This window comes from Trachypithecus francoisi, unplaced genomic scaffold (genome assembly GCF_009764315.1).
Source record: "Trachypithecus francoisi isolate TF-2019V2 unplaced genomic scaffold, Tfra_2.0 Lachesis_group12, whole genome shotgun sequence".
In the NCBI taxonomy this organism is placed as follows: domain Eukaryota; kingdom Metazoa; phylum Chordata; class Mammalia; order Primates; family Cercopithecidae; genus Trachypithecus; species Trachypithecus francoisi.
In genome coordinates this window covers 83,383,985-83,409,222 of record NW_022681457.1, presented here as the reverse complement: position 1 = coordinate 83,409,222, position 25,238 = coordinate 83,383,985, and the positions used below count along the sequence as shown (strand labels likewise).

The 25,238-nt window shown below is 37.5% G+C and overlaps 1 protein-coding gene across 27 annotated transcripts in view; it reads right to left on the bottom strand.

Annotated features, from left to right (window-relative positions):
- SCMH1 (Scm polycomb group protein homolog 1) overlaps positions 1-25,238 on the bottom strand; it is a 246,088-nt gene that overhangs the window by 121,964 nt on the left and 98,886 nt on the right. For 11 of the 27 annotated variants that reach the window (XM_033226886.1, XM_033226878.1, XM_033226873.1 and 8 more), the window contains 2 exons: positions 22,329-22,399; positions 11,420-11,654 (listed from right to left, as the gene is read on the bottom strand). In XM_033226886.1, the coding sequence (XP_033082777.1) occupies positions 11,420-11,618 (199 nt within the window). In that variant the 5' untranslated portion in view covers positions 11,619-11,654; positions 22,329-22,399. Of the gene's footprint in view, positions 1-11,415; positions 11,655-22,328; positions 22,400-23,306; positions 23,450-25,238 lie in introns of all 27 variants that reach the window. The other 16 variants (XM_033226885.1, XM_033226887.1, XM_033226880.1 and 13 more) reach the window with 5 other exon arrangements.

The window sequence follows — 25,238 nt, the reverse complement described above, 5'->3', positions numbered from 1 at the left end:
AACATCCCTTATGAGAACAGAACACACATATGTATACATATACACCATACAAGATTTTAATGGAAAAGGATGCTCTTCTAGAGCAATGTTTTCCAAATAAAGACCAGTTGTGTCAGAATCTCAGGACAGCCATTTTGCCACGCAGAATCCCAAGCCCCATTACCTAGAGCTTCTGATTCAGCAACTCTAGAAAGAAGTCCAGAGGAGGCCTGAGGAACATGAACACACACACATATGTACAATTATATAATTTTATTTTTTAAATTTTATTTTGAAGTTATAAACCTAGAGAAAATAGCAAAAACTATATAATGAACAACTATGTACCCTTCAACTAGATTCAACAACTATTACCATTTTCCCACATCTGCTTTTCATCTACATATATTAATACTTCCACCCCTGAACTATGTGAAAGTTGGAGATGTTATGACACTTCACCCCTAAATACATCAGTATATTTGAAAAAAGACATTCCCCTACAAAATTGCAGTATTATCACACTCAGGAAATTTAATTAAAAATATTCTTATTTGTCCCTAAAATGTTCTTTAAAACTGTTTGATTTTTAAATACAGAATCCAATCAAGAATTACATACTGCATTTGGTTGTCATGTTTCTTCAGTCTCCTTTAATGTAGAATTAATGTAGAATAGTCCTGTTGCCCTTTGTTTGCTTTGTATGACACTGACATTTTTGAAGAGTCTGGATTATATTTTACAGAATGTCCCATAGTTTGGACTTCTTCTGATTGTCTCCTCATAATTACATTCATGCTAAAGAGCTTATTTATTTATTTATTTATTTAGAGACAGGGTCTTGCTCTGTTGCCCAGGCTGGTGTGCAGTGGTGCAAGGTTCACAGCATCCTTCAACTCCTGGGCTCAGGCGATCCTCCTGAGCAGCTAGGACTAAAGGTGTGCACCACCACACCTGTCCAATTTTTCTATTTTTTGTAGTGATGGTGGGCTTGCTATATTGCCCAGGCTGGTCTTGAATTTCTGGCCTCAAGTAATCATCCTGCCTCAGCCTCCCAAAGTGCTGGCTAGGATTACAGGCATAAGCTGCTAGGCCTGGCCTGCTAAAGAGATTTGATAAAAAATACTATACAGGTGATGTGGAGTATTTCTCATTGCAATACTGCAGGAGGCACATAATGTCAGTTTGTCTAATTATTGAAGATACAAAATTTGATCACATGTTAAGAGGTGACTGACAGTGTTCTTCACTGTAACTTCCCTTTGTAATTAATAGGCAATCAGTGGAGAGAAACTTTGAGACTGTGAATATCCTATTCCTGAGTGTGTTTCTTTACCTAATGGTTTTAGCATTTATTGGTTACCCTTGCCTGACTCAATTATTTAAATAGTTGCAAAAAAGTAATTTTCTCTCATTCTTTCTACATATTTTTTTGAGACAGGGTTTCGCTTTGTCCCCCAGGCTGAAATTCAGTGTCAAGATCTCGGCTTACTGCAGCCTCAAGTTCCCAGGCTCAGTCGATTCTTCCATTTCAGCCTCCTGAGTAGCTGGCACCACAGGTACGTGTCATCACACCCAGATAATTTTTGTATTTTTTTGTAGGAACAGAGTTTCACCATGTTGCCCAGGCTGGTCTCAAACTCCTGGACTCATGTGATCCACCCATCTTGGCCTCCCAAAGTGCTGGGATTACAGGTGTGAGCCACTGTGCCCAGCCTCCTTCTTTCTATATTTATTGGCTGGCATTCTGTAAAGGAGATTTCTTCCCTCCAACTTTAATTTTTTTTTTTTTTGGAGAAGGGTCTTACTCTGTCACCCAGGCTGGAGTGCAATAGCATGATCATGGCTCACTTCAGCCTCGACCTCCCAGACTCAACGGGATACTCCCACCTCAGCCTCCCAAGTAGCTGGGACCACAGGTGTGGCACACCATGTCCAGCTCATTTTTAATATTTTCTGGTAGAGATGGGGGTCTTGCCATGTTGTTCAGGCTGGTCTCGAACTCCTAGGTTCAAGGAGTCCTCCTGCCTCTGCCTCCCGAAGTGTTGGGATTACAGGTGTATCAGGTGATTTTCAGAAACCAAACTCAAGGTGTCCTCATTGCTATTGAGATGTAATTGCTTCTAGGCCTTTTCAATGAACAGTGCTTGGAAACCCATATGTATATACAAATACATATACAAGCCATATGTTACTTATATGTATTACTTGAATAGGATGCATATATATATTTTAAAGGCCAGAGCAGATACAGATACTCTCCAATTCAAATCCAATACTATAGGGTTCTTCCTCATCTTTTTCCATATTAGAATCTTATTTATTCATTCACTCTATTTTCAGTATCAGAAAATTAAGTCTCAGGTGGCCATGCCAAAACCACAAACATTATTAAGAAGTCAGAATTTCTTTGCAGTCCATTTTTTCCTTAGAATATGCCCCATATTAAAGGTATACTGTGAAGGTTCTATATTAAAAATGTATTTGAATTAATAGTTTTTTCTTTTTTTTTCTTTTTTTGAGGCAGAGTCTCGCTCTGTCGCCCGGACTGGAGTGCAGTGGCCGGATCTCAGCTCACTGCAAGCTCCGCCTCCCGGGTTTACGCCATTCTCCTGCCTCAGCCTCCCGAGTAGCTGGGACTACAGGCGCCCGCCACCTCGCCCGGCTAGTTTTTGTGTTTTTAGTAGAGACGGGGTTTCACCGTGTTAGCCAGGATGGTCTCGATCTCCTGACCTCGTGATCCGCCCGTCTTGGCCTCCCAAAGTGTTGGGATTACAGGCTTCAGCCACCGCGCCCGGCCGAATTAATAGTTTTTTCAATGTGGTTATGATATCCATTTGATTCAGTTTCATTTGTTTCTAACCAATTTTAGAGTTTGCTTTATTCATCTTTTTTAGTTTAATTTTATTTATTAAGTAAAATATTTAATTCAAAAGTCAAAAGAATATTAAAAGGTATTCTCAAAAGCCTCATTCTTATCCCGGTACTTTCTAACTTATTCCAAGACATGCCTAATGGGTGACCTTTTCATTATTTTTTGGCTTGATATTCCTGTGTTTCTTTTTACAAAAATAAATTTAAAATATATAATCTCATGTGTTATATATGTGTGTATATGTATATACATACATATTTCCCCTTCTCTTTCTCAAAAGTTAGCGTATTATATATACTTTTTGCAATTTTCTTTTTTCACATTAATGATATATCTTAGAAATCACTCCATATTAGTTTATAGAGCTCTTCCTCATTCTATTTTATGGTTGAATGGTACTTCATTGTGTGAATGTACTATATTACATTCAATCAATCTCTTAATGTTGCAAAAAAAATAACCATGTGTATGTTGCTTTATTTTTGTGGAAGAATATCTTTAAAATCAAATTCCTGAAGTGGGATCCCTGGGTCAACTAATAAATGCATATGTGGCTTTTCTCAGATACTGCTGAATCGTATACCCTCCCTCTCCAGTGTGAATTGTACCATTCTGCATGTTCCCAGCAAAAAAAATGAGAACACTTATTTCCCCACAGCCCTGCTGTCTCCTCAAGCTTTTGAATTTTTGTCAATCTGGTAAGAAAGAATATCTCAGTATGGTTTTAATCTGCACTTATTTTATTAAGGGTGGTGTGTATTTTCATATGTCTGAGGACCATTTGTGTATCTTCTGTCAACTGTTCATGCCTTAAGATCATTTTTCTATAAGTTTTAGTCTTTAAAAATTTTTCTATTTATGAGTGTTCTTTATGAATTAGGGAGATTTATCTGTGCTTTATGTTGCAAATATTTTCTCCAATTTATCATTTGTCTTTTAGCTTTGCTTGGAGTATTTTTTTTCTCTAAAAATGTTTTACAAAGTAAAATTTATCGGTCTATCTAGACTTTGAGTCATATTTAAAAAGGCTTTCCCCACCCCAAGTTTATAAAGGAATTTGTTTTCCTAGTACTCATATAGTCATTTTTTTTACATTTTGATCTCTAACGCATGTGCAGTTTATTCTGACATATGCTGTGATATATGGATTCAATTGTATCTTTTCCTAATGGCTATCAACTTATCCCAATGTCACTTATGAAAAAGTCAATTTTATCCAATTTAATATGCCAACTATCATGGACTGAATCTCCATCTCCCAAATTAATATGCTGAAGTCCTAATCCCCAATATAACTGTACCTGGAGACAGGGTTGTTAGGAGATGATGAAGGTTAAGTGAAGTCATGGGGTACAGCCCTAATTTGACAGAACTATGGCCTTATAAGAAGCGGAAGAACTCTCTCCCTCTCCCTCCACTTCTCTCCCTTCCTCTTCCCTCTCCTGTGAGAACACAGTGAGAAGGCAGCCATAAGGTGGCTGTCTGCAAGCAAAAAGAGGACCCTCACTAGAAACCAATCCCTGCCAGAATCTTGACCTTGGACTTTCTAGCCTTTAGAACCATGAGAAAAAAAAATTCTGTTGTTTAAGCCAGACAGTCTGTGGTATTTCACTGACAGCCCCAGCAAACTACGACACTACTTTTATCATATAGCAGATTTTCATATACAGTCAGATCTATCTCTGGATTTGCTATTTACTTTACACTGCTCAGCCTGTCTATTCACATGCCAGTTCCATATAATTTTAATTATAGAGGCTTTAAAGTATGTTTTAATACCTAACGGGCTTACTCTCTGCACATTGCTCTTTTAGGAGTTCCCAGCTATTTTTGAATTATTATATGTACCTACAAATTTTATTATATTTACCTACAAATTTTCCTCATTGCTTTGCAGAGATCCATTTTTTCCATGTTATCATTTTCTTCCTGCTTGAAGGATTTCACTTAACACTTCTTGTAGTACTGATATGCTTGTGATTAATTCTCTAAGCTTTTGTATATGTCTGCAAACGTCTTCATTTCATTTTTATTTTTGAAAGACATTCTTGCTTGGTATAGAATTCTAGCTTAACAACTTCTTTTCCTTTTAGAACTTAAAAATGCTGCTCCACTGTATTCTGGCTTGCACTGTTTCTGACGAGAAGTTGCTGTCATTCTTTCATCTTCTGTATATCATGTGCTTGTTTTTCTCTCGCTGCTCTTAAGATTTTTCTCTTTATCATGGGTTTTCAGCAATTTGATGATGATGTGCCTTGTGTGGTTTATTTCATATTCCTCCTGCTTGGGGTTCATTGAGCTTCTCTGATTTGTGAAGTTATAATTTTCATAGTATTTGAAAATTTTTCAAGCATTATTTTTCTAATAACTACTTATGTGCTCCCTATCTCTCCTTCAGGACTCCAGTTATATATGTTATAGGCTATATGAAGTTGTTCCATGGCTCACTGATGCTTTCTTTTTCAGTTCTTTTTCTCTCTGTGTTTCATTTGGATAGTTTATACTGCTGTTTTTAAGTATGCTGATCTTCCTCCTGCAGCAATTCCAGCAGTAATATGTTGTGGATCATTCAGTTTATTCTTCACTTGAGATATTATATTGTGTTTTCTACCTCTAGAAGTTCAATTTGTTTAAATCTAAATCCTACATTTCTCTACTCACAATTTCCTCTATTTTCTTTTTTTTTTTTTTTTTTTTTGAGACGGAGTCTCGCTCTGTCGCCCAGGCTGGAGTGCAGTGGCCGGATCTCAGCTCACTGCAAGCTCCGTCTCCCGGGTTTACGCCATTCTCCTGCCTCAGCCTCCCAAGTAGCTGGGACTACAGGTGCCCGCCACGTCGCCCGGCTAGTTTTTTGTATTTTTTAGTAGAGACGGGGTTTCACCAGGTTAGCCGGGATGGTCTTGATCTCCTGACCTCGTGATCCGCCCGCCTCGGCCTCCCAAAGTGCTGGGATTACAGGCTTGAGCCACCGCGCCCGGCCTCCTCTATTTTCTTGAACATATGCAATATAAACAACTGCTTTAATGCCCTTGCCTATTAATTCTATAATCTGTGTGATTTCTGGATTCTTATTATAATTGGTTTTTCTTTTGCTTGTTTGCATGCCTGGTAATTTTTTATTGCGGTAAAATATGTATCAAATTTACAGTTTTAATCATTTTAAAGTGTACAGTTCTGTGACATTAAGTGTATTCACATTATTGGGCAACTATCACCACCATCCATCTCCAGAACATTTTCATTTTCCCCAGCTGAAACTCTGTACCTATTACTAACCTCTTCACTTCCTCCTCCCTGAGATCCTGGCAATTACTATTGTACTTTCTGTCTCTATAAATTTGCTTTCTCTAGACATCTCATCTAAGTGAAATCATACAATATTTGTGCTTTTATAACTGGCTTATTTCACTTAGCATGTCTTCAAGGTTCACCTATGTTTTAGCATGTGTTACAATTTCCTTCCTCTTTAAGGCTGAATAATATTCCCACTGCATCTCTCTCTCTTCCCCACCCTACTCTCTTTCTGTGTGTACATATGTGTGAACATTTTCTTTATCCATTCTTCCATCAATGGACACTTGAGTGGCTTCCACCTTTTGGCTATTGTGACTAATGCTGCTAAACATGGGTATTCAACTATCTGCCCAAGTTCCTGCTTTCAGTCCTTCTGAGTATATACCCAGAAACGGAACTGCTGAATCATAGAATTCTACTTTTACTTTATTATTATTATTATTATACTTTAAGTACTAGAGTACATGTGCACAACGTGTAAGTTTGTTACATATGTATACATGTACCATGTTGGTGACAGGCCCTGGTGTGTGATGTTCCTCTTACTGTGTCCAAATGCTCATTGTTCAATTCCCACCTATGAGTGAGAACATGTGGTGTTTGGTTTTTTGTCCTGATGATAGTTTGCTGAGAATGATGGTTTCCAGCTTCATCTATGTCCCTACAAAGGACATGCACTCATTCTTTTTTATGGCTGCACAGCATTCCATAGTGTATATGTGCCACGTTTTCTTAATCCAGTCTATCACTGATGGACATTTGGGTTGGTTCCAAGTCTTTGCTATTGGGAATAGTGCTGCAATAAATATACATGTGCATGTGTCTTTATAGCAGCATGATTTATAATCCTTTGGGTATATACCCAGTAATGGGATGGCTGGGTCAAACAGTATTTCTAGTTCTAGACCCTTGAGGAATCACCACACTGTCTTCCACAATGGTTGAACTAGTTTACAGTCCCACCAACAGTGTAAAAGTGTTCCTATTTTTCCACATCCTCTCCAGCACCTGTTGTTTCCTGACTTTTTAATGATTACCATTCTAACTGGTGTGAGATGGTATCTCATTGTGGTTTTGATTTGCATTTCTCTGATGACCAGTGATGATGACCATTTTTTCATATGTCTGTTGACTGCATAAATGTCTTCTTTTGAGAAGTGTCTGTTCATATCCTTTGCCCACTTTTTGATGGGGTTGTTTTCTTCTTGTAAATTTGTTTGAGTTCTTTGTAGGTTCTGGATATTAGCCCTGTGTCAGATGGCAGATTGCGAAAATTTTCTCCCATTCTGTAGGTTGCCTGTTCACTCTGATGATAGTTTCTTTTACTGTGCAGAAGCTCTGTAATTTAATTAGATCCCGTTTGTCAATTTTGGCTATTGTTGACATTGCTTTTGGTGTTTTAGACATGAAGGCCTTCCCCATGCCTATGTCCTGAATGGTATTGCCTAGGTTTTCTTCTAGGGTTTTTATGGTTTTAGGTCTAACATTTAAGTCTTTAATCCATTTTGAATTAATTTTTGTATAAGGTGTAAGGAAGGTATTCAGTTTCAGCTTTCCACGTATGGCTAGCCAGATTTCCCAGCACCATTTATTAAATAGGGAATCCTTTCCCCATTTCTTGTTTTTGTCAGGTTTGTCAAAGATCAGATGGCTGTAGATGTGTGGTATTATTTCTGAGGGCTCTGTTCTGTTCCATTGGTCTGTATCTCTGTTTATAAACAGAACCACAGACAAAAACCACATGATTATCTCAACAGATGCAGAAAAGGCCGTTGACAAAATTCAACAGCCCTTTGTGCTAAAAACTCTCAATAAAGTCGGTATTGATGGAACGTATCTCAAAATAATAAGAGCTATTATGACAAACCCACAGCCAATATCATACTGAATGGGTAAAAACTGGAAGCATTCTCCTTAAAAACTGGCACAAGACAGGAGTGCCCTCTCTCACCACTCCTATTCAACATAGTGTTGGAAGTTCTGGCTAGGGCAATCAGGCAAGGGAAAGAAATAAAGGGTACTCAATTACGAAAAGAAGAAGTCAAATTGTCCCTGTTTGCAGATGACATGATTGTATATTTAGAAAACCCCATCGTCTCAGCCCAAAATCTCCTCAAGCTGATAAGCAACTTCAGCAAAGTCTCAGGATACAAAATTAATGTGCAAAAATCACAAGCATTCTTATACACCAATAACAGACAGAGAGCCAAATCATGAATGAACTCCCATTCACAATTACTTCAAAGAGAATAAAATACCTAGGAATCCAACTTACAAGGGAAGTGAAGGACCTCTTCAAGGAGAACTACAAACCACTGCTCAATGAAATAAAAGAAGACACAAACAAATGGAAGAACATTCCATGCTCATGGATAGGAAGAATCAATGTCGTGAAAATGGCCATACTACCCAAGGTAATTTAAAGATTCAATGCCATCCCCATTAAGCTGCCAATGACTTTCTTCACAGAAATGGAAAAAACTGCTTTAAAGTTCATATGGAACCAAAAAAGAGCCCGCATTGCCAAGACAATCCTAAGCCAAAAGAACAAAGCTGGAGGCATCACGCTACCTGACTTCAAACTATACTACAAGGCTACAGTAACCAAAACAGCATGGTACTGGTACCAAAACAGAGATATAGACCAATGGAACAGAATAGAGCCCTCGGAAATAATACCTCATATCTACAGCCATCTGATCTTTGAGAAACCTGACAAAAACAAGAAATAGGGAAAGGATTCCCTATTTAATAAATGCTGCTGGGAAAACTGGCTAGCCATAAGTAGAAAGCTGAAACTGGATCCTTTCCTTACACCTTATACAAAAATTAATTCACGATGGATTAGAGACTTAAATGTTAGACCTAAAACCATAAAAACCCTAGAAGAAAACCTAGGTAATACCATTCAGGACATAGGCATGGGCAAGGACTTCATGTCTAAAACACCAAAAGCAATGGCAACAAAAGCCAAAATTGACAAATGGGATCTAATTAAACTAAAGAGCTTCTTCACAGCAAAAGAAAGTACCATCAGAGTGAACAGGAAACCTACAGAATTGGAGAAAATTTTTGCAATCTACTCATCTGAGAAAGGACTAATATCCAGAACCTACAAAGAACTCAACAAATTTACAAGAAAAAAAACAAATAACCCCATCAAAAAGTGGGCAAAGGATATGAAAAGACGCTTCTCAAAAGAAGACATTTATGCAGTCAACAGACACATGAAAAAATGCTCATCATCACTGGCCATCAGAGAAATGCAAATCAAAACCACAATGAGATACCATCTCACACCAGTCAGAATGGCAATCATTAAAAAGTCAGGAAACAACAGGTGCTGGAGAGGATGTGGAGAAATAGGAACACTCTTACACTGTTGGTGGGACTGTAAACTAGTTCAACCATTATGGAAGACAGTGTAGCAATTCCTCAAGGGTCTAGAACTAGAAATACCATTTGACCCAGCCATCCCATTACTGGGTATATACCCAAAGGATTATAAATCATGCTGCTATAAAGAAACATGCATGTATGTTTACTGCAGCACTATTCACAATAGCAAAGACTTGGAATCAACCCAAATGTCCATCAGTGACAGACTGGATTAAGAAAACATGGCACATATACACCATGGAATACTATGCAGCCATAAAAAGGATGAGTTCGTGCCCTTTGTAGGGACATGGATGCAGCTGGAAACCATCATTCTCAGCAAACTATCGCAAGAACAGAAAACCAAACACTGCATGTTCTCACTCATAGGTGGGAACTGAACAATGAGATTACTTGGACACAGTAAGGGGAACATCACACACCAGAGCCTGTTGTGGGGTAGGGGTAGGGGGCAGGGATAGCATTAGGAGACATACCTAATGTAAATGACAAGTTAATGGGTGCAGCACACCAACATGGCACATGTATACATATGTAACAAACCTGCACGTTGTGCACATGTACCCTAGAACATAAAGTATAATAAAAAAAAATGATACCACAAGAGTACAATCAACAAAACATAATTTTAGGAAATTTAAAAGACAAATGACTTAGGTTTTTAAACAAGTAAACTGCAAGAAAAAAATGAGAGCAGAGGAGAACTCGTAGATTTAAAGAAACTTAAAGGACATATCAACTAACTGCAGTGTGTGGATTCTAATTAGATTCTGATTTGAAAAACTGATATAAATGAGAGAGACAGAGAGAGAGAGAGACAGAGAGACAGACAATTCGGAAAAGTTAAACACATTAAAATACTTGATGATATTAAGAAATTATCATTGGCTTATTTATATGTGATAACAGTATGGTATGTTTAAGACATCCTTGCCCATGACAGAGACATACTAAATACTTTCATGATAAAATGATGCTATGTTTAACAATTGGAGGTGGGGACAGAAAGTGTATATAAGTATAGATAAAACTATATTGACTTCAACAATGAAGGTTACACAAGCATTCACTATGCTATTTTTCTCTTACCTTTTTATATGTTTGAAATTTTTACATTACAATTGTTTTTTTAACGGGGGAAAACGTTAAATAAGTACCTAGGGAGCCCAAGATACATGCTCTCTACCTCTCAATCTAGCACAGCTTCCTTAGAGAAAATATAGCCGAAATCCATAATCTAACTCTCTCGGTGCCCCATTGAGACTCCCTATAATAGTGATTGACAGTACCTGAAAAGAAGGGCTGAATCCCTCAGATTTATTAAGGCAAAAGCTGGAGGGGAATCTTATCTGGAAAGAAAAACCTAGTGGGGGTATTATATTTTAAAAAATGATTTTTATGTAATAATGGATTCAAAGTGAGAAAACTCCAAGGACCAGGTGAGAATTAGTGAGAAAGGAGATAAGAGATCCTTATAACAGTCATGCTTTCTACTGGCAGATTTTCTCTCAGTTCTCATCATCATGATAGGATTTGGTGAAAGTTTTATGCTTTTTGAGATAGGTTAAATGGCAAGACCTCCTTCCATTCTTCCATTCTCACTTTCGGGTAAATGGGCACTGGCCAAGAAGAACAAAGGGTGTGATTTCTTGTTAGAAAGAATTTGGAAGAAGCCTGGTTATCATAAGCTAATGTAGAGATGGAGATGTCCAAATTGCGCAGCTTGTTTCATTTTGGGTGGGCCTTTTTAGGAGACTACATGAAAAATAAGGGATAAACAGGGGAACCTAGGCTTTCCCATATTAGAATGTTCAGTTTTTGGAAGCTAACTATTAATAATTGGCTAGAAAGAGTTTGGGTTTACTTACTCACCAAGAGGTGGCTGTAGCATACCCCCATTCTTTTCACAGTTCCCAACAGGCTGAATTTCAGCTGAGTCAACCAGCCGCCAGAAGTCATTTTTGTTGTCACTCCCATCAAGGCGCAGGCGAAGGCGGGCACCTGTCAGTCCAACTACTGTGGCAATACAGGTGGATGTGGTGTTCCTAGGGTCCTGTGCTTCCAATTTCATACTGATCTTGAATTCGTTGCTTGGAGGTGTGTAGGACTGGGAAAAACAAGGCATGAGGTTTAGATAGACTAACAGTAAACCCCCAAAATTCATGTTTTGGATTCAGATTGGTTATAGCTGGGCCAGGAACAACCAACTGAATTATTCCCTAATAATTAAGAAAGGTTTCATGCAAAAGAAACAATGAAAGGTAAGATGAAGGGTAAAAAATTACTTTCCAATGAAGCATCAAATAGACCCATACCAGTTAAAATAAAGGACAAGAATGTCTTATATAGGCCAGTTAATTAAATGTTTTCTCATCCTATAATTCTCTAACTCCCTACCCTTCCAGGTAGGGACTTTTTAGTCCCTTTCTAGTCTTTTTAGGACTACTACGTCCTATTAAACTACAATATTCTTTGTGTCTCTTTGTGGAATATTTTAGTATATTGATGTGTATATCTACCACACAGACTACTAGGGGTTAATTTTTTCTTATTTCAACAATAACTTACTAATCAATTCATACAATTGACATACAATAAACTATACACTTTAGTAAGTCTTGACATATGTATATGACCATGCTACCATATACACCATATAAACCTGTGAAAGCATCACCACAATAAAAATAATGAACATGGCAAGTTCTCACATGCTCTTTTGTAATCTCTTCTTCTGGCCCCTCCAGAACCTCTGTACCCAGGCAACCAATGGTCTACTTTCTATCACTGCAGATTGCTTTGCATTTTCTAGTCTTAGAAAGAATCACAGAAGATGTACTTTCTTTTTCGCCTAGCTTCTTTCACTCAGCATAACTACTCTGATATTCAACCATATTAATAATTCATTTCCTTTTACTGTTGAGCAGTATAACCATGCTGATGGAGATTTGGTTTGCTAAAGTGGCTAGAAACATTTAAGTACAAAATTTCGTGTAGGGAAATATACTTTCTTTCTTCTTGCACAAATACCTAGGAGTGAAATGGCTGGATCATATGGCAGGTACATGTTTAAATCACAAAACAAAAAATTAACCATTTTAAGGTATATAATTCTATGATTTTTAGAATATTCTCAGAGTTGTGTAAACACTATTCCTATCTAATTTTATAACATTTCCATAATCCCCTCAAAATGAACCCCATGCCCCAATGGAGTCATTCCCCACTATCCTCCCAGCCCAGACCCTAGAAACCATTAATCTACTTTCTGTTTTCATGGATTTACCTATTCTGGACATTTCATACAGATGGAATTATATGATGTGTGACCAATATGTGAATAATTTCTTTCATTTAGCAAAATGGATTCAAGTTTCACCCATGTCAGTGAGTGTATCAGTACTTCATTCCTTTTCATTGACGAACAATATTCCATTGTATGGATATACATTTTGCTTACTCATTCATCAGCTGATGGACATTTGGGTTGCTTCCTCTTTTTGGCTATTATGAATAACGATGTGATGAACATTTATGGTATATTTTTCTGTGGACATGTTTTCTATTTTCTTAGGCATATACTTATGAGTGAAACTGCTGGGTCATGTGGTAACTCTGTTTAACATTTTGGGTAACCTCTGAACTGTCTTCTCAAGTAGCTACAGGATTTCATAATTTTACCACCAATGTACGAGGGTTCCAGTTTCTACACATCCTCAGCAACATTTGCCATTGTTTGTCTTTTTGATGTTAGAGTCATCTAGTCAATGTGATGTATATCTCATTGCAGTTTTAATTAGCATTTCTCTAATGACTGCTGAGTATCTTTTATGTGCCTAACTGGTCATTTGCATATATTTGGAGAAATACCTATTCAACTTCTTTGTCCATTTTAAAATCATGTTGTCTTTTAATTCCCAGTTTTCTTTTTTTTTTTTTTTTTTTTTTTTTGAGATAGAGTCTCACTCTACTATCGCCCAGGCTGGAGTGCAGTGGGTCACTGCAAACTCTGCCTCCTGGATTCACAACATTCTCCTGCCTCAGCCTCCCAAGGCAGGGACTACAGGCACCCGCCACCGCACCCGGATAATTTTTTGTCTTTTTCGTAGAGATGGGGTTTCACCGTGTTAGCCAGGATGGTCTCAATCTCCTGACCTCGTGATCCGCCCACTTCGGCCTCCCAAAGTGTTGGGATTACAAGTGTGAGCCACTGCGCCCGGCCTAATTCCCGAGTTTTAAGAGTTCTTTCTATATTCTGGATACAAGTCCTTTACCAGATATATAATTTGCAAATATTTTCTCCCATTGTGTGGGTTGTCCTTTTCACTTTTTTGATGGTGTGGAAACAAAAATCTTTTAATTTTGACGAAGTTTAAGTTATCTATGTTTTCTTTTGTTGTTTATGTTTCTGGTGTTGTATTATCTAATCCAAGGTCATGAAGATTTCCTCCCACGTTTCCTTTAAAGAGTTTTGTAGTTTTAACTCTGACATTTAGGTCCATGATCCCCTTGAAGTTAATTTTTGTATATGGCATAGAGGTAGGGTCCAACTTCACTTTTGTCTATGTGGATAAGCAGCTGTTCCTGCACCAGTTGTTGAAAAACCCATTGAACTGTCTTGGTACCCTTGTGAAAAATCAATTGACCATAAATTGGTGGTTCAGTTTCTGTATTCTCAATTTTAATTCATGGATCTATATGTCTATCTTCCTGCCAGAACCATGACATCTTAAGTACTGTAGCTTTGTAGTAAGATTTGAAATCAGGAAATGTGAATGCTTTAGCTTTGTTCTCTCTTTTCACGATTGCTATGGCTATTCTGGGTCTCTTCTAAGAATTTTAGCACCAATTTGTCAATTTCTGCAAAAAAGGCAGCTGGGATTTTGACAGAGATTGTGTTGAATCTACAGATCAATTTGGAAAATAATGCTGTCAGTTATGTCATTTGCAAGTATAGTCATGTTCCACATAATGACGTCTGCTCAACAATAGACTATATATAGATTGTGGTCCCATAAGATTACAATGGGGCTAAAAAATTCCTGCATCCTAGTTATATTGCAGCTGTTTTAAGGTCCTAGAGCAACATATTACTCACATTTGTGGTGATGCTGGTGTAAAAAAACCTACTGTGCTGCCAGCTGTATAAAAGTACAGCACATACAATTATGTACAGTAGATAATACTTGATAACAAATTACTATGTTGCTGGTTTATGTGTTTAATATATATTTTTAATCATTATTTTAGAGTGTATTCTTTATACGAAAATAAAAGTTAACTAAAAAACAGTCTCAGGCAGCTCCTTCAGAAGGTATTCCAGAAGAAGGCATTGTTACCATAGGAGATTACAGCTCCATCCATGCATGTAACTGCTCCTGAAGACCTTCCAGTAGGCTCAGAAGTAGAAGTGGAAGACAGTGATACTGATGATCCTGAGTCTGTGTAGGCCTAGGGTAATGTATGTGTTTGTCTTAAGTTTTGTAACAAAAAGAGTTTAAAAGGTAAAACAAAAAAATTAAAATTAAAAAATTAAAAATTATTTTTGTACACCTATACAATGTGTTTTAAGCTAAGTATTATTACAAGAGTCAAAAAGTTAAAAAATTTAAGTTTATAAGGTGAAAAAGTTACAGTAAGCTAAGGTTAACTCCTTACTGAAGAAAGAAAAATGTTTAAACAAATTTAGTGTAGCCTGGGTGCACGTGTTCATAACGTTGACAGTGGTATGCAGTAATCTCCTAGGCCTTCATGTTCATTCACCACTTACTAATTGACTCACTCAGAGCAATTTCCAGTCCCACAAGCTCCATTCATGGTAAGTGCCTGATACGGGTGTACAAGTTTTAGTACACCTTTTATACCATATTTTTTTTTAGTATACCTTTTCCATGTTTAGATATGTTTATGTAGACGAATGTCATTGTGTTACAACTACCTACAGTATCCAGTATAGTAACATGCTGGACAGTTTTGTAGCCTAGGAAGAACAGGCTATGGCCTAGGTGTGTAGTAGGCTATAGTAACCAGGTTTGTGCAAGTACATTCTATGTTCGCACGACGATGAAATTGCTTAACAATTCATTTCTTAGAGCATATCCCTATCATTAAGAAAGGCAAAACTATTCTCTCCTAGTCTGTGACCTGTATTTTTGTTCTCTTACCAGTATCTTTTGAAGAGCAGAAGTTCTTAAGTTTGACAAAGTGCACTCTATTTTTTTAATGAATCAAAATTTTGGTCAGGTATCTTCTAAAGTTTCCTTTATATAAATTTTGCATATTTGTTAGTTCCTCCCCTGCCCCACCCAAAGTAGTTGAACCATTTTGCATTTTCACCAGCAGCATATGAAAGTTCCATTTATTCTACATCTTTGCCACTATTTAATATGGTCAGCCTTTTGAAAATCTGAGCCATTTAAATAAATGTATAGTGATAGCTTACTAATCACTTTTAATTTGTATTTCCCTAATGAAATAATGGTATTGAGCATCTCTATTCATGTACTTTCTTGTCCTGTATACATTTTCCTTGGTGTTTGTTCTAATCTTTCAACCCAGATCCCTTTTATTTCTTTTTCTGGCCTATTTGCATTGGTAGTACAATACTGAATAAAAGTGGCAAGAGCAGATATCCTTGTCTTTTCCTGACCTTAAGGGGAAAGCATTTAGCCTTTTCACCATTAAGTATGATATTATTAAATGCCCTTTATGATATTAATAAATGCCCTTTAGAGTTTAGAATTCAGAAAGTTCCCTTCTATTTCTAGTTTGGTGAGAGTTTTTAGTTTTTATTTAGTAATGGACATTTAATTTTGTGAAATGCTTTTTCTGCATCTATTGAGATAATAGTATTTTTTTTCTTTAGCATGTGTGCATATGGTAAATTCCATTGATTAATTTTTGAAATTGAAGCCAACTCTGCATTCCTAGAATTAACCCCACTTGGTCATGATGAGTTATTCTTTTTACATATTGTTAGATTTTTTCCCTTCAATTTTACTTAAAATGTTTACATTTATTTTCATGTGTGATATGGCTGCACAGTTTTCTTTTCTTTCAATGTCTTTGCTTGGTTTTGGTGTCAGAAATATTTGCCTTCATAGAATGAGTTAGGAGACATCCTTTTCTGTTAAATTTTCTAGAAGAGTCAATACAGAATTTGTAATATTTTTTCCTTAAATGTTTGAAACACCAGTAAAGGTATCTAGGCCTGGAATTTTCTTTGTGGAAAAGTTTTTAACTACAAATTCAATTTCTGTAACAGAAATAGTGCCATTCAGGTTTTCTCTCTTCTTGACTGAGCTTTGGTAATTTGTGTCATTCATGAAAGCTGTCCATTTCATCTTAGTTGTCAGAGTAAAATGCATACATTTGTTCATAGTACTCCCTTAATTCTTTTATTATCTGCTGAATCTAAAGTGAAGTCACCTCTCTGATTTCTTTTTTTCTTTTTCTTTTTTTTTTTTTTGAGACAGGAACTCACTCTGTGACCCAGGCTGGAGCGCAGTGGTGTGATGACAGCTCACTGCAGCCTTGACCTCCTGAGCTCAAGCAATCCTCCTACCTCAGCCTCCCAAGTGGCTGAGACCACAGGCATGCATTACCATGCCCAGCTAATTAAAAAAAACTTAAAAAATTTTTCATAGACATGGGTTCTCGCTATGTTGCCCAGGCTGGTCTTGATCTCCTAGGCTCATGTGATCCACCTGCATCAGCCTCTTAAAATGTTGGGATTACAGCTGTGAGCCACTGTGCCCGGTCCTCTGTCATTTGTGATATTGGTGATTTGTGTCTTCTTTTATTCTTGATTACTCTACTTACAGGTTTATCACTTTTATTTATCTTTGCAAAGAACCAGCTTTTGGTTTCAGTGGCTTTTTCTCTATATTTTTATTTCACTGATTCATAGTCTAATCTTTATTACTTGCTTTTCTCTGCTTCATCTGAAATTAACTTGCTCTTTTTTTCTCCCTACTTTTCTAAAGTGGAAACTGAGGTCATTAATTGAGCTGCTTTAGCACCACCTCACAAATTCTGAAATGTTCTTTCATTTTCATTGAGTTGAAAGTACTTTCTAATGTTCCTTTCAGTTTCTAAGTACTCATGGAGTATTTAAAAATGTGTTACTTAGTTTTCAAATACTTGGAGATTTTCCAGATAACTTCCCACCATTGTTTTTAAATTTAATTTCCTTACAATCAGAGAACATACTTTTGTTGTTGTTGTTTTTGAGACAGAGTCTCACTCTGTCACCCAGGCTGGAGTGCAGTGGCATGATTCAGCTCAGTGCAACCTCCACCTCCCGGGTTCAAGCCATTCTCCTGACTCAACCTCCTGAGTAGCCGGGATTACAGGTGCCACCACGCCTATTTTTTGTATTTTTAGTAGAGACGAGGTTTCACCATATTGGCCAGGCTGGTCTTGAACTCCTGAGTTCAGATGATCTGCCTGCCTTGGCCTCCTAAACTGCAGGGATTACAGGCACGAGCCACTGCACCTGGCCAGATAACATGTTTTGTATTGCTTAAATCCTCTTAAATTTCTCAAGCCCTAGAAAAAAGAAAGAAAGAAAGAAAAATTCTGAAGCCTCATTTAATGGTGCAGAATGTGGTCTATCAAGATAAATGTTCTGCATGCACTTGGAAAGAATGTGTATTCTACATATGTTGGACAGTATTCTATATATGTTAGTTAGGTCAAGTTAGTTCATAGTGTTGTTCAAATCCACTATATATTTGCTGATTTTTTTTTTCTACTTGTTCTTTTATTATACAGAAAGGAGTACTAAAAGTCTGACTATAGATAATTTTGGATTTATCTGTTTCTCCTACTAGTTCTATTGGTTTTTGCTTCATGTCAGGATTTGTCTGATTCTTTTATCATTATAAAATTAACTTCCTTAACTAACCCTGTTAATATTATTTGGTTTGAAGTGTACTTTGATATTAATATAGCCATTTCACCTTTATTATGGCTAATGTCAGCATGGTATATCATCTTCATACATTTACTTTTAACCTATTTAAAGCATAATTTTTCCAATCATAGCAAGCTCAATAGTAAAGAAACAGAAAACAAGTGTAAGTTTTTGAAGGCAGTATATAATTGGGTTTCGCTTTTTATCCAATGTGCCAATTTCCGCTTTTTAACATTTAGACCATTCATATTTGATTACTGATATAGCTGGGTTTAAATAAAACATCTTGCTATTTTTTCCCATTATTCTAGTGGTTGCATTAGAGTTTATAGTACAAACATCTTTAACTTACCAGTCTATCAAGTAAGATAGTACTACTTCATGCATGAGAACCTTGTAATATACTTAAGATTCCTCCCTTCCTGCCTTTGTGCTACTCTTATCATACATTTTACTTATATATATCATCCTCACAATAAAAGGGTTATTATTGTCTACACAATTATCTTTTACACAGATTTAAATAAGAAAACATCTTATATATCTAGGCTTATAATGACAATTTCCAGTGACCTTCATTTCTTTGTACAGATCTGTTATTTCATTTGATATCATTTTCTTCCAGCTTGATGAACCTCCTTTAACATTCTTGAGGTGTGAGTCTGTGAGTGATGAATTCCTTCAGCTTTTGTAAATCTGAAAATATCTTTATTTCTTTCACCTTTGTGTTTGAAAGACATCTTTGCTGGCTGCAGTAGTCCAGGTTGACAAGTTTTTTTTTTTTCTTTTAGTACTGTCATGGTGTTGTTCAATTTTGTTCTTGCTTATATTGTTTCTAACAAGAAATACAATTCTTACATTAGTTATCCTGTATATAAAGTGTCTTTTTTCTCTGGCTGCTGTTGAGTTTTCTCTATCAATGGTTTTATGCAATTTGATTATGATATGCCTCAGAGTAGTTTTCTTCTTCTTATTTTTTGGGATTCCTTGAATTTCTTGATTCTGTGGACCTAGAGTTTTATTTTATTTATTTATTTATTTATTTTGAGATGGAGTTTCGCTCTGTCACCCAGGCTGGAGTGCAGTGGCACAATCTCAGCTCACTACAAGCTCTGTGTCCCAGGTTCACATCATTCTCCTGCCTCAGTCTCCCAGGTAGCTGGGACTACAGCTGCTCACCACCACGCCCAGCTAATTTTCTTGTATTTTCAGTAGAGATGGGGTTTCACCGTGTTAGTCAGGATGGTCTCAATCTCCTGACCTCACGATCTGCCCGCCTTGGCCTCCCAAAGTGCAGGGATTACAGGTGTGAGCCACCGTGTCCGGCCGTTATTTTTAATTTTGGAAAAATTTTAGCCATTATTTCTTCAAATATTTTTTCTATCCCCCATCACTTCTCTCCTCTGGGGACTCCAATTACATGTCTATTTTGTCACTTGAAGTTATCCCATAGTTCACTGGTGCTCTTCTCATTTTTTCTAAATTCCTTTTTCTCTTTGTGTTTCATTTTGAATAGTTTCTATTGTTATGTTTTCAAGTTTACTAATTTCTTCTGGCATTAATCCAATCTAGTGTATTTTTCATTTCCCACATAGTAGCCCAGTGAGTCTTTTCAATATCTTCCATGTCTCTGCTTAATATCTGAACATAACAAATACATTAAAATAATTATTTTAATGTGTTTGTCTGCTATTCTATGATTTGTGTAGAGTATGAGCCAGTTTCAATCAATTATTCTCTAGATGATTGGTTGCATTTTCCTGCCTCTTTGCATGCCTGGTAGTCTTTGACTGAAAGTTAGATCTGGTGAATTTTACCTGTTGGGTACTGGATACTTTTGCATTCCTGTAAATCTTCTTGGGCTTTGTTCCTCGATGCAGTTAAGTTACTTATAAAATGGTTTGATCCTCTTGAGTTTTACCTTTATGATTTGTCAGGCTGGAGTGAAGCAATGCTCAATAATATAAAGTTCAATGCTCAATGTTAATTATTTTCCAATACTGAGCAAGACCTTCCTGAGTATTATACCCAATGCCCAATCAATTATGAGATGTTCTAGTCTAACTGGTGAGATCAGGAACTATTCGCAGCCCTGTGTGAGTGCCAGGTTCTATTCCTTTGAATCCTTTCAGACAGTTTTTTCCTTTAGCCTTAGGTAGTTTTCTCATATGCATGTATAAAATGGTAGTCTTTTCCTGGACGCTCTGAAGATCACTGTGGTTTTGTGTGCAGCTTTCTCCTCTCTGACACTCCATCCTGTAAATTCTAGCCACCTTGGTTTCTCTGGACTCTCCTTTTTTTTTCTTCCATTTCTTCCAATTAGGGAGTCTGCTGGGCTCAACATGAGTTCCCTTTCCCTGGGCCATGGTCTGGAAACTGTTAAGACAGTAAGCTAGAAAATCATAGAGGCAGCTCAATTCATTTGATCTAGAGATCACTATTTGGCTGCTTGATTTTTAGTGACTTAAAAACCATTGTTGGCTGGGCCCGGTGGCTCACACCTGTAATCCCAGAACTTTGAGAGGCCAAGGTGGGTGGATCACCTGAAATCAGGAGCTGGAGAGCAGCCTGGCCAACACAATGAGACCCTGTCTCTACTAAAAATACAAAAATTAGCCAGGCATGTTGGTGTGTGCCTGTAGTCCCAGCTACTCGGGAGGCTGAGGCAGGAGAACTGCTTGAAGCCGGGAGGCAGAAGTTGCAGTGAGCCAAGATCATGACACTGCACTCCAACCTGGGTGAGAGAGCGAGACTGTCTCAAAACAAAACAAACCAAACCATTATTAACATACGCTGTCTTTTTAAAAAATGGTTTCAGGTGGAACTATAAATTCAGTCCCTTTCATTTCAAATGAGCAGAAGTCCTGAATTTGTATTTCTACTTAGAAAACAGACAAAATTCTATGGCCAGGCACGGTGGCTCATGCCTGTAATCCCAGCACTTTGGGAGGCCGAGGTGGGCAGATCATGAGGTCAGGAGATCAAGATCATCCTGGTTAACATGGTGAAACCCCATCTCTATTAAAAATACAAAAAATTAGCTGGGCATGGTGGCGGGCGTCTGTAGTCCCAGCTACTCTGGAGGCTAAGGCAGAAGAATGGCGTGAACCCAGGAGGCGGAGCTTGCATCGAGCCGAGATTGCGCCATTGCACTCCAGTCTGGGTGACAGAGCAAGACTCCATCTCAAAAAAAAAAAAGAAAAAAGAAAAAACAGACAAAATTCAAACTCAACCAGAAATGTTGACAGTGTGAGGAAATAACCTTTGAGTACTAAAGGAAAAGATTGTAGGTAACTTCCTGATGTTTAGCTTTGTTTAGCACCAGAACACTTCTTTGCTTATCAACCATATCATATACTGATACAGTCAATACCATCTGTGCATTGTCTGGGTTACTTAATCCTTGTGGGAAACTCTGGATGACCTCTGATGAGCTCCTGAAATGCTTCACAGTGGGACTCAGTGTCAACATTCTTGTAGAAAGATAAGATTGTGACAGGAGTGCTGAGTACAGAGAAAGAAATACTGCTCCATTTTCAACAATGTCTATGGACTATAACTCTCTTTCCTGTCTGAAATAAGAGCTCTAGTAAAAATTAGCAGCTGTTTTCAGTAACACAGAATATCCTCAAGGAGGTAAAGAAGGAGACAAGGGTGTTACTTGGGATGAAGATGGGAAGAATGTCTGCTGCCAAAACTCACAGTGACCAAATTTCACTTCTTGAGCTGTGTTCTTCCCATAGAAGTTTATTCTGGGGCCCTGAGGTAAGAAGCCCAAGGGCTTCCACCTCCTGTTTTGATTGTCTAAAAACCATTAAAAAATGACTTATCTTCCACCTACTAAAGATGTTGAAAATCAATTACCTGCTTGAAGCAATGGACAGGCGCTGGGACTGAACATGTTTCTTTTAGGTATTTGTCCCAGGTAAAATGACCTGTAAAGGAAATAGAAATCTATATCACAGTCAACTTCCTAAAAAAAAAGTTTTCAGGATATAATCTACACTAAACAGTAAGCTATTTGTAGACTGGTTTTGAGCATAAAAAACATATTTTTTTCCTGTTTGAGCTCAAAGGAGTATTAAGGGGAAGAATCTAAGTGACCTGAGCAGATGTTTTAGATTCATGTTTTAAAATAATGGTCTAAAGATGGCTTAGGGTGTTCTTTATGCTCATTCCTAAAGTGATCCAAAATGCCAAAGCAAGATATATCAGTACTTCAAAGAAGTGCCCAGGAAGCTCATGGAAAACAGAATGGAAGAGGCGGAAAGCGGGTGGGGAGATTCCTTTTGAACACTCTGACTCTCAGAAAGGTCCCTCATTGCTGTCAAGTGGCAGCTTTTAATACCCAATATGGTTGGATTCCAGCATCTCAGCTCAGGAAGAATGAAGAAAAGGCTGTCTAGAGATAAGGGGCGAGATGATTTGAGGGGAGGGGAAGCCAGATGAGTGAGATTATAGTTGAATCCTCACTCGAAAAACTGGCTCTCACCTACCCTTACTGCACCCCCATCCTAGCCACAGTGCGTTGCTCTGAGGTACAAAGTGACAAAGATCTGTTAATTTAGAGCAAAGTAGGACCTGGGAAGCACGTCTGATGACAGTAAATAAGAACAAGCTGGGGAGTCTGTAGAATCGTTTAGCCTCTTGAACTGGCCTTATACCCTCTCAAAGTTTGAAGAACATTGTCCTAGATAAACAATCTTCAAGGTGACACTGTGCTGGGGCAAGGGAAAACATATTAAGGTAGGCCATTAGATACAGATCTCATTGGATCACTAAAGATTATCAAATTCTTTATTTAAAGGTTAAACCAATTACCAGTCTCCCCCTAATACCCACCTAGAGGTGACCCCATGATGGAGCAGGGAAGGTCCCAGAGAATCTCACAAGCTAAAACACTGTAGCAAACCAGCATTTCTTGAAGCTTCCTCTGTAGTGGAGCAGCACAGAGCCCCTTTGGGCCATGCAAAAAGCACTAGATGCTGGGAATAAAAATGAGTCACTGAATGATGATATCTAAATCACTCCAAAGATGATGCCAAGACTTTACACTCTATTTATTTTATAGCTTCTGTTTTATAACTGGTTCCTTTCCCACTATCTTTATCTAAGTCAAATAGATTTGGCCAGAAATCATAGTCAGTTCTGAACTATTTCATGAACTGGCTGATGATTAATCATCATGACTAGACAGTTAGTCCATAGGGCAAATGAGATGACTATTTTCTGAAGTCAAGGTTTAAAGACGTTATCAGAATTTAATGAAGAGTTTGCTCCTAGTTGACAGGGCCCTAAAGCAAGGACTGAATACATTTCATCACTGTTTGCTATTAGAAAAATAAAACATTACAATTTATTATTCCATCCTTACAAATGAAAGATTAAATCACATAGCAAGTTTTGGATTTCCCTGGATTGAGAATCTTCAACTCCGGCATCTAGAGCAGCACTGTCCAGTAAAACTTTCTGTGCTGACTAAAATGTTCTGTATCTGTGCTAGCCAATAAGGTGGCCACTAGCCACATAACTACTGGACACTTGAAATGTGGGTAGTGTAAGAAACTAAATTTTATTAATTTTAATTAATTTAAATTTAAATCCCCACATGTAACTAATAGTTACTGTATTAGGAAGCACAGATCAAGAGTTTTGGTCAGTCCTGGGTAACTGCTTATATCAGCGTTAAGTTCTGATTAAAAGCACCCAAGAGACTTTGGTCTTAAGAATAATGGTAGCATGAGGGGTACCACAGTAATTAGGGTATTAATTACAGTTCTCCATGGCAATCAATCCCTATTCTGTAATGTACATAGGCTAGAAACCTCAGCCCTTTTACCACTTAGGAAACATTCTATTACTAACTGAATGAAAAGGAACCTCTGTTTAAAGTAGTTCACCTACTGTGATGGCTCACTGGCTTGAACCATACCTAGAGGGTATTTTCCTTTTATTTGACTTCTTGGGCTACCTAAGACTTAGTTCCTTATTATCAGGTGAACTGCAAAATAAGATAATTTTTATGACTTAGTAAGAATGTTTGGACACCTATTGTAATGCCCATGATGAAGCCAGACATAGTATGTCTGCCATATCTCCAAGCACTAAAGTAACCACAAAAGAAATAGGACAGGCACCAAGGTATAGATCCAGAGTTAGCAAGCTTTCCGTTAAAGACAATATAATAAAAATTTTATGCTTTCTAGGCCATACAGTCTATGTCATAGCTACTCAGCTCCACTACTCCAGTGTGAAAGCAGCCACAGACAAGCTGTGCATAAATTAGTATAGCTGTTCCACTCAAACTTTATTTACATAAACAGGCAGAGGGCTGGATTTGACCTCCCAACAGTAGTTTGCCAGACCTCTGGTATAAATCATTGACTCTCAAGTGATACTTACAGTCTCATTTCTTTAAACAAAGTTCTGGGCCCCACCTTCAGAAGTTCTCATTCAGTAGGCTCCAAGTGTGGCCTGAGAACATGTATTTTCCAAGGCTCCCTAGGTAATCTGGATTAACATCTGTGACTAAGAACTACTACTGGTGTAGTTTAAATAATGTAATATTGGGAGTCTGAAGATGTTGGTAAAAGTCTTGTTTCTACAGCTAACTATCTTGAGTAAATTACTTAATCCTTCCAAGCCTCAGTTTACTCATCTGAAAGATGAAGACAATATGTGTCTTACAAGATTGTACATAGATTCCTCATTCAAAAATATTTAAACTTCTCCAAGTACAAATAACTGTGTTAAATGTTAGGGGAACAAGGTAAG